The sequence below is a fragment of the Melitaea cinxia genome, chromosome 17 (assembly GCF_905220565.1).
Source record: "Melitaea cinxia chromosome 17, ilMelCinx1.1, whole genome shotgun sequence".
In the NCBI taxonomy this organism is placed as follows: domain Eukaryota; kingdom Metazoa; phylum Arthropoda; class Insecta; order Lepidoptera; family Nymphalidae; genus Melitaea; species Melitaea cinxia.
This window is the reverse complement of record NC_059410.1, coordinates 12,917,116-12,926,407: the sequence shown is the minus strand read 5'-3', so window position 1 is coordinate 12,926,407 and position 9,292 is coordinate 12,917,116. Positions and strand designations below refer to the sequence as shown.

At 32.8% G+C, this 9,292-nt stretch overlaps 1 protein-coding gene across 2 annotated transcripts; it reads right to left on the bottom strand.

Moving 5' to 3' along the window:
* Positions 1-515: 515 nt before the first annotated feature.
* LOC123661584 (5-formyltetrahydrofolate cyclo-ligase) lies at positions 516-7,753 on the bottom strand. 2 transcript variants are annotated; one of them, XM_045596535.1, is made up of 5 exons: positions 7,661-7,753; positions 4,498-4,633; positions 3,906-4,158; positions 1,978-2,102; positions 516-707 (listed from the first exon to the last, which is right to left on the bottom strand). In XM_045596535.1, exons 1-5 carry the CDS (start codon positions 7,690-7,692, stop codon positions 612-614), a joined length of 642 nt encoding a protein of 213 aa, XP_045452491.1. In that variant the 5' UTR covers positions 7,693-7,753; the 3' UTR covers positions 516-611. The 2 variants fall into 2 exon arrangements, with proteins under 2 accessions (XP_045452491.1, XP_045452492.1); XM_045596536.1 differs by lacking the exon at positions 516-707 and adding an exon at positions 1,773-1,887.
* Between the last annotated feature and the right edge of the window lie 1,539 nt (positions 7,754-9,292).

The following is a 9,292-nucleotide window of genomic DNA, read 5'->3' as shown; positions in this document are numbered from 1 at the left end:
TTCCCACTTTTCTTCTGCAAGCGGTAGCGTCAATACAAATTAAGGCCTATAGCTACAATTGTAATAACTTTTAAATATATATTTATAAGAGAATAATTCGTCTCTAATTTAATTAGTAATAAGTAACTTTATCTTTATTACATAATGTAAAAAATACAGTAAGCGTGTTGTATACAACACAATTATTCAAAAATGTATAAAAATTATTATGTTAGGTAAAGATATAGATTTTAAGAAATATTTTAAACTAAATGGCTGTAGATATTACTAAAGGATGATTTGCACAAAGTGCGTTATTTCATAAATTGTAGAAAAAAATTATAATGAAATAAAATTTGTTTTATTTTCCCCAATAACGCTACGACGCATTAGCGCAGCGGTCACATTACTGGCGATCCCCGCTCACGACAGACATTTGTATTGGTCATACAGATGTCTTTCGTACTTTGGGCATTTGTGCTTGTATTGTGTGTTTTCTGGACCGCCGACACAAGAGAAAATCCTACTAGAGGCCGTTGAGAGCGAAGCGTTTATTTATTTATCATAAAATGTGTAACAAAAATAAGTATACAGAAATATGATGTTTTACAAATTTATTAGAAAATGTCATGTTAATCTTCCGCGCATATAACTCCATCAATTATTTGGTCTGACTCGTTCATTGGAACTTCATCTAACACTTGACATTTAAAACCAACTGCTAGTACCTGAAAAAATATTAAATATATATTATATACCGTTAACTAATAACGTTTTAAGTACCTAAATTTATTGTACAATTTAATAAGAATTTTAAAACTAATGATTTACAAATATCTGGTGTTTAGTCCTGTCACGTGTAATAGTTCCCAGAAGGCTTGCAGCATTTCCAATTTGAATTTTTTTGGGCTTAAAAAAAACCGGCACTTGTACAAACGAAAAGCGTTTGGGATCAATCTTTTACATTTTCTTTTTGTTGCTAAACCAAAATTAAAGTATTTCTACTGCAAATATCACAAAAAACATCTTTAAAACAACAACAGTTGGTAAGTTCTAGGTATGTACAATTTTTTCATAACTCAGACAGTCCCGACTAGAAAAAAGTCCAGGCTCAACCAGATCATGTATCTGGACCGGATCAGGATAGAATGAGGCATGCCAGATCCGGCAAGCTCTATCAGGACCAGGTCTGGTCCAGACAAGGTTCGCCTGATGTAAAATATAATCAAGTATGGTAAGGCATAACTGCATCAGGACCAGGTCTGGTGCAGATCGGGATAGCCTGAAAGAAATAACGCGAACTAAGGCTGAGTCGCGCTATCGATGTTTTTAAGCGCACTTAGTATATATAAAGCTATCAGGACAATCCGTTTCTACACAGTGGAGCAGTCGTAAGTAATAGGAAATAGTTAATTAGTAGTTAATTATTGGAAGTTACTAAGTAAAATTTAATTAATAATAAGAATTAATTAATAACATAAGGATAAATAAAAATAATTAATATTTAAAGTAAAAACACAAATAAATAATACATTGGAAAAAATAAACGGAAATAAATATCATAATAATTATGTTAAGTAACATATTTATCATATCAATTCGCTTTTTTTTTATTAAACAATTTATTCAAGAATATACTTTCATGTTTTTTAAAAGGACCGGACCGAACAGGCTAATCAGGATGAGACGAGATTTCCTGATCTGGACCTGATCAGGAAATCTCATCTCATCCTGATCAGGTCCATACAAATCTTCTGCGTTACATACCTTATCCGGTCCAGATCAGGCATGCCCGGTCCGGTCCTTCCAAGGAACACGAAAAAATTTCTACTCGGGGTGCTTTTTACGGGCGGTGTATATTACTTCATACATTTTCGATAATTTTATCAGACCTTTGCTGCAAAAAATCTAGTGTGGATTCTATTAAATTGATAATTATTATTTACAGATTAGCGAGGTATCGCCTTAGTTACTTAATTTAAAAATTACTTAAGTCACCTTAGGAGCAGTAGCCGGGTTCGCTCGAAGGTTGGCGATGTATTTGTCATAATACCCGCCACCGTGTCCCAATCGACCGCCATTCTTCGTGAACGCCACTCCTGGGGCGATTATTAAATCTAAGCCTGTATGAAATGATGTATTAAAATGATTAACGTATTTCGTACAAAGTACAAAATATTGAATAGTTCACTAAAAATAAGTCTACATCTACTTATTATAAAGAGATAACGTCAAAAAATATAGAAATGAATTTCAAAATTCTTATATCATAGGAACATAGGTATATATTTCATGCATATTTAAAAGGAAAACATATGGGCGAAGCTGTGGTAAAAAGCTATTATTATTCATATAATACATCCTTATGATTGTACGTATCTCCACTTTGATGGAAAACTAGTGTTTTAGGAGCCAAACCCTAATAATATCGAATACCTGAAGACATTAGAGCCTCAAAAAAAGGAAGCCAAGTCTAATCCAAAGGGGGGTTCAACACTAAGTTTTGTAGGCAAAATGTAAGTACTATTGTAACTAGTGGATACAAATCAAATCGGTCTTAGTTTGCTATTATTAAGTTCCAAGACGACTAACATTCGTTTCGAAAACAATAATAATATAATAATAAACAATAATAATAGTATATGCATATATTATAATAGTATATGCATATATTATAAATGTATAACAATATATCAAGACAATATAATAGTAGGGGATCAGACAGTAATCAGATAAATCTATAATGTAGGTACTTAGATAAAATAAATATACTGTTTTACGATTATTCAGCGAATAATAATATAATATAATTCATTTAAATATTTTTAAATGAAGAAATAAAATGATGTCATTAACAATATTTTTAATCTGTACTGAAACACCAACTACAGTACGTGACGTCATTGGTAAAAATCAAACATTGGCCGCGTTCCACTAAGCGTCCGCAACGCCCACATCATGTTTTCACCATGTCGCCATATTGCGAGCACACAGCTGACGCCTGACACTTAACAGCGCCTAAATATGCGTTTTACTTATAAAGTTCACCCACAACGCCCGCGGCGTTTTTTTGCGTTAGTGAAACGGCAATTTTAGCGGTCCTGATCGATGGCGTTGTGGGCTTTAGGTGCAACGCGTTGTTATTACGCCAAAGACATCACGCGCTCTCACATTACATAACGTGGTGTTTTGACGGGATTTTTTAACAAACAATGGATGTAGATTCTGATTGTCAATATACATAATCTATATATATAAAAATTTCGTGACGTGTCGTGTATGTGGGTGATAAACTCCGAAACTACCGAACCAATTTTTATCAAATTCTGTAAGCATCTGTAATTTGGTCCAACTTGGGAGATAGGATAGTTTTTATCTCAATTGGACCCGGTGGGTGGCGCTGCTATCGGTATGTAGCTCCGAAACTACAGCACCGATTTTTTTTTTAATTTTGTAAGCATCTGTAATTTGGTCCAGCTTGGGAGATACGGTAGTTTTTATCTCAATTGGACTGGGTGGTAAGCGCTGCTATCGGTAAGTAACTCCGAAACTACAGCACCGATTTTTTTTAAATTTTATAAGCATCTGTAATTTGGTCCAACTTGAGAGATAGGGTAGTTTTTATCTCAATTACGCCCGGCAGGTGGCGTTGCTATCGGTATGTAAGCTATCAAATTCGGTAGCTGTTTTCCGGGCAGGACAACGTCTGCCGGGTCCTCTAATATTGTTATGAATAATTATATTGTGACATAATTGTTAATAAGTCTACTATCATAGCTAAATAACACTGCTCTCAAGTAGAGTTGGGTTCCTCTGGTAAGTAAGGTGGCCAGAGCTCCTGGGAGGGTTAGGTTGGTTGGCAAAAAAACTAATTTTTTATACTACTAGGGTGAAAAACAATCATATATATTTTAACAGCAAATTACCTTGACTCAAAGCATCCTCCCTCTGTATATCTTTCGAATGCTGCGCTATCCCGTGCCTAGTTAACGGCATATTATCTTCATCTCCGGCTTCGAGTTCCAGCATTCTCATTTGCCCTCCAGCGTACTGTGGTACAAATGCTTTACCTCCCTTAGCCTTGATGTGGGAAATGATGGGCATTGTGTTGATTTCCTGGTCTGTGCTCATAAATATAGCTATTCTGTTCGCTGATTTGTAGTATGGGTGATTTGTGATCTGAAAATTAGTATATAGTAGTAGTATTTTGAATAATTTTTAAACTAAAAGGATTTTTATTATATTTTATATTATTTTATATACTAGCTGGGCCGGCAACTTCGTCCGCGTAGAATAGTGACTTTGGATAACATTTTTTGGATATATCTTTTGATTTATTTGGACATCAGAATAGCTCTACTATTTTGCAAACATAAAATATTCACATACAAACTTTCAACATCTATTCCCTGTTGTTATTTTACACCCTTGAGGGCAAAACTTTTACAAACTTTTGAATGTCATATTTATTTATATGGAATCAAAATCTAAAAATCATTCATTCCATTGTGTACGTACTTTATTATAAACGATATCAGATTGCCTCTTCTTCTCCTCCGCCGTAAGAGCTGCGATGCTAGCGGCCACTTGCTCTCTTATTAACATCTTTTTCGGATCCGGAATTTTACTCATCTTGACCGATTTTACGGACGTACTAAAATAAATAAAATTATACATTTAGTTACATACATTTGTACTAGCTGACCTAGTAAACTTCGTACTGTCCTATTTTTATTTTAGTGAATATAACAATCATATATATATCTAAATAAACTATAGGCTATATTTTAAGTTAAATTAAATATCTGTGCAAAAGTTCATTAAAATCAATCCAATAGTTTCGGTGATTAGCTCAAACAAACATCGTGACACGACATTTATATATAGGTGTATATATATATAATAAATAAATACATATAGATAAAGAGGACTGCTGATATAAATCAAATTTTCTCGATAGAAAATCGGGAATAAAATTTGTGTTCCAGTTATCGAGACAGAAACAATGAAACGAACCTTTTAATTGGTGATAGTTATTATAATTTTTCAACATTACCTACCTACCTATCTACCTACTTTAGTTTACTAAATGTTAATTAGTTTTGGTTTCTTGTGATCTACATTACAAAGAGGAAATTAAAGCCTTGAACTAAAAACCTACCTCTCCATTTTAGTGAAGTTTTAGAAGTACCAAAAAAGAAATCTACAAATAAATAAAAACGTCTAGTAAGCCATGGACGATGTCTATTAGGAACATAATAAGATAAGACTAAAAAATCCTAATCCTATTCTATGTTAGGATCAGACACTATGAGTTTTTACCATTATTTGTACAATCCTACGGATAGTATGTAAACGAATATGTAAAATAAAAAACAAATAACTTTGAAAATAAATACACATATTTTAGTGTCCTTCTATATTCATAGAATTGTTAAAAGTTTTATGCAAGGACCAAGAAATCCTTAAGTGCCCTATACGTACACGCTCTTTATCGCAAAATGTTTTATCCTACTGGCCATTAATAAAAATTATTTATGCGTTGGCGTCTATACTCCTTAGTCAATTAGGTCGTTTTTAAGCAAAGATACGAGGGTTGAATAAACTTAGGAGACAATCTTATAGGCGATTCTTCCTGTCCAAAAAAGACGTGGGTGAAGTCGTAATCACATTTCTAACCAAAACACGAATCTTGTTTTCCAACAAATTAACGGTAGCGGTCTTTATGAATACTTCAAACGAAAAAAAAAACAACTTCAATTCATCATCATCATCATCATCATCATCATCATCGACAAGTAATACAACGTAAGTAGACGAAAAAAATTAACTAACGGACTAGTCGTCATTACGATTTTCAAAGTTTCCTCGATTTTTTATGGATGCCATCATCAGATCCTGGTTTCGTTATTATGTTACTACCCTTGCGATATCTCCTTTCCAACAAAAAAAAAAGAATCATCAAAATCGATTCATAACGGAGTTATCCGCGAACACACAAAAAAATATACGGTCAAAGGTACGGTCGAATTGAGTAGCCTCCTCCTTTTTTGGAGTCGGTTAAAAAAGGGCTTACGAGAGTCCAAACAAACACGCCTTTATATTTGTGACGTTATTTTTTTCAAGCGTAAAAGCAATCAAAGTCATTATTCATGTGTTTTCAAGTACGGGGGAATTGCGGGGCTTCTTTAAAACCAGTGACCGTGGGACATGGTCCACTTCAACCATTTTATGTACAGTTGTTCCCCGAATTTACACGATAGATGGGAACGAGATATAACCTCGAAAGTTGAATAACCTATGGGATACAACATGGCATAAACATTTTAGTTTCATAGTTATTACTGAATAAAAAAAATAAAATAATCATGTGTAGGTACTTTTGTAGCAAAAAGAATGACAAATAAATTAAAAAAAAAAATGTTATTCGAAAACTGTAATAAAACAATTTTGTCCGTATTTATAATAAAAAAAAATGTATGTATATATTTATTTGCATGTAGGTACTTAATTAACAAAATTTATCAATTATCGGCGGTATAGTCAATTATTAAGTCAATTATCTAACATGAATTTATTTTAGTCTAAGCTAGCTAAACATCACCACTTTTGGATAACGCTATTTGACGGATGACGATATCCAACAGATAAAAGTTTTTGACGTATTGTTCTCTTTCAACATCGAATCCCACTGTATTAATAAGATATTTCTATTCGCAAATATGTATCTAAAATTTATACTTTATTAATTGAGATGACACTTCAGCCTATCACAGTCTACTGCTGGACACAGTCCTCTCCAAGTTCGCGCCAAAAACGCGCGAACTCATGGGCTTGCCTATAGTCACCACGCTGGGCAGGCGGGTTGGTGACCGCAGGGCTGGCTTTGTCGCACCGAAAACGCTGCTGATCGTCTTCAACCTGTGTATTTCAAAGCCAGAAGTTGGATGGTTATGGCGTTATCAGTCGGCTTTTTAAGTTCTAAGGTGGTAATGGAACTTTGTTATCCCATAGTCGCCTCTTACGATTTAAGGCTTTTAATGGAGGTGAAATAGGTACTAATGGCCTATTCGACCTTCAACTGTTAAAAGCAGTGTAAAATAATTAATAAACTTAATAAACGCTTCACACTCAACGGATCCTCCAGTAGGATTGTCTCCTATAACATCATATCTAAGAGTAACTTATTTGCAGGGTAACCTTTATCAACAACTGGTAGAACAGGCTGTAAGTCTGACAATAATTTCCAAGTATAAAGTACCTACATCAAAAATATTGATAAGTATAACAATGAGTTAAAACTATCGCAGTACAATAAATAGTTTCGTAGTAAGCCGTTACTTTGCGATAACCTGCCGTGGAAACAATCTTGTTATTTTTGAAATACAAAAATAAACTTATTCCGGAGTGTGTATTTTTTTAATACGTAGCTATAAAAACAAACAACCACATGTGAGATAAAGTAAAATATATTATGTTCAGAAAGTATAATGAGTTTGACACAAGATATAGGCAATTTATACAAAAAAAAAAAATAGGTTAGGAATTTATCATTATTATAAATTTTAAACTGCTAATTCTAATACAGAATAGGTATTTTATTAATTGGTTAATAGCAATAAGTAAGAAGTATTTTAAGCACCTATTAGTGATCATAAATATTTCATTAGAAAATTCTTACCAGTAAAAAGAAACAAGACTTCTCAACCACATTCAAGTACACACTTTAAATGTTTACAAAACGATATGGTGTTATCACTTTCGGTTGAAAGTTTACATTGTCATGTCATGTGTAAAATTGATGTTTGATGCAGCACCATCTCGTTTTTGGTACGACAACTCCTTATTAATGTGTTGAGTTTTGCTTTTTATTCTTTGCTTTGTGGTTACGACTATCGACAAGAGGTGGCGCTGTTGACTAATAAGTGTTGTTTAGTATTGTAATATTATTTTTTTTTCACGTTTAAATACTTATTAAATAAATCCAACATTTGATGGGTCATCTGATATTTTATAATATTTTTACTTTTATAATCGACGGTGAAATTTAATGGTTCTTCAAACGATATATTTATTATCTATGATCACGATATCACACAGAACTTTTAATGGCTCAATTAAATAATAATTATATCTGGGTACTTTATTTTATTTACAACTTTTCAATACAAATAAGAAAAATTTAAGTTTATTTAATTTAATTATTAATTTAATAGTATATGTTTTACATAACTATTCAAATAAAAAAAATATTGTAAATTTTGTTAGTATAAGGTTTTGTTTTTGCTGCGTGGTTACGACAGTAAGAATATAGCCAACTCCTCTCTTCCCGTGGGTGTCGTAAGAGGCGACTAAGAGATAACAGAGTTCCACTACCACCTTGGAACTAAAAGCCGACCGATGGCGGGCTAAGCATTAAACTGCGAGCTTTGAAGTACACAGGCCGAAGACGGGCAGCAGCGTCTTCGGTGTGACAAAGCCAGCCCTGCGGTTACCAACCCGTCTGCCCAGCGTAGTGACTATGGGCAAAACACATGAGTTCAGGCCATTTTTGGCGCGAACTTGTGGAGGCCTATGTCCACTAGTGGACTGTATTAGGCTGAAATGATAATGGTTTTGTTTACCAATTAATAAGTAACATTATAAGATATTTAAGAGTTCACAATAAGTTATATAACACGAAGAAAGTCTGAAAATTACTTAACGATACTATTGTAGGTATTATATACCTACTTAATTCTTACTAGCTATGACCCGCGGCTTACTCCTTTTCATTAAGGGAAAAAAAATTGCGTATAGTCTTCTTCGGTAAATGGGCTATTAAGCAACAAAATAATCTTTAATTCGATTATCGCGTTTAAACAAACAAACAAATAAACTTCAGTTGGAAAATATTAGTACCTACCTCATTTATAACAGCAATAAAACAATTAGGTGCAAATATTTGCTATTGTAATTGTTAATGTAAGAATATTAATTGTGTGTGTGTGTAAGAATATTAATTGTTGTTTTCTTAATTAGTAGGTAATATAAGCAATCTGGTATAGTAGTAGATAAATATATATAAAAAAAGATTAATTAATAATAATAAAAAAAAAACATATAAAATCTCGACATTACATCACCAAAATAAGGTAAAGTAATAAAAATTCTGTAATTAGTTAAGCATTAAAAATTATATGAAAAATTCTTTTCTAACAGAATTTTAACCTTTCGAAGTTTTTTATTCTATTTTTAATTATAACTTCCCCGTTCGGTGAGTAATGAAATCTTTATGTAATTTATTTAAACTCGTTAAATACGAAGGTTTTAT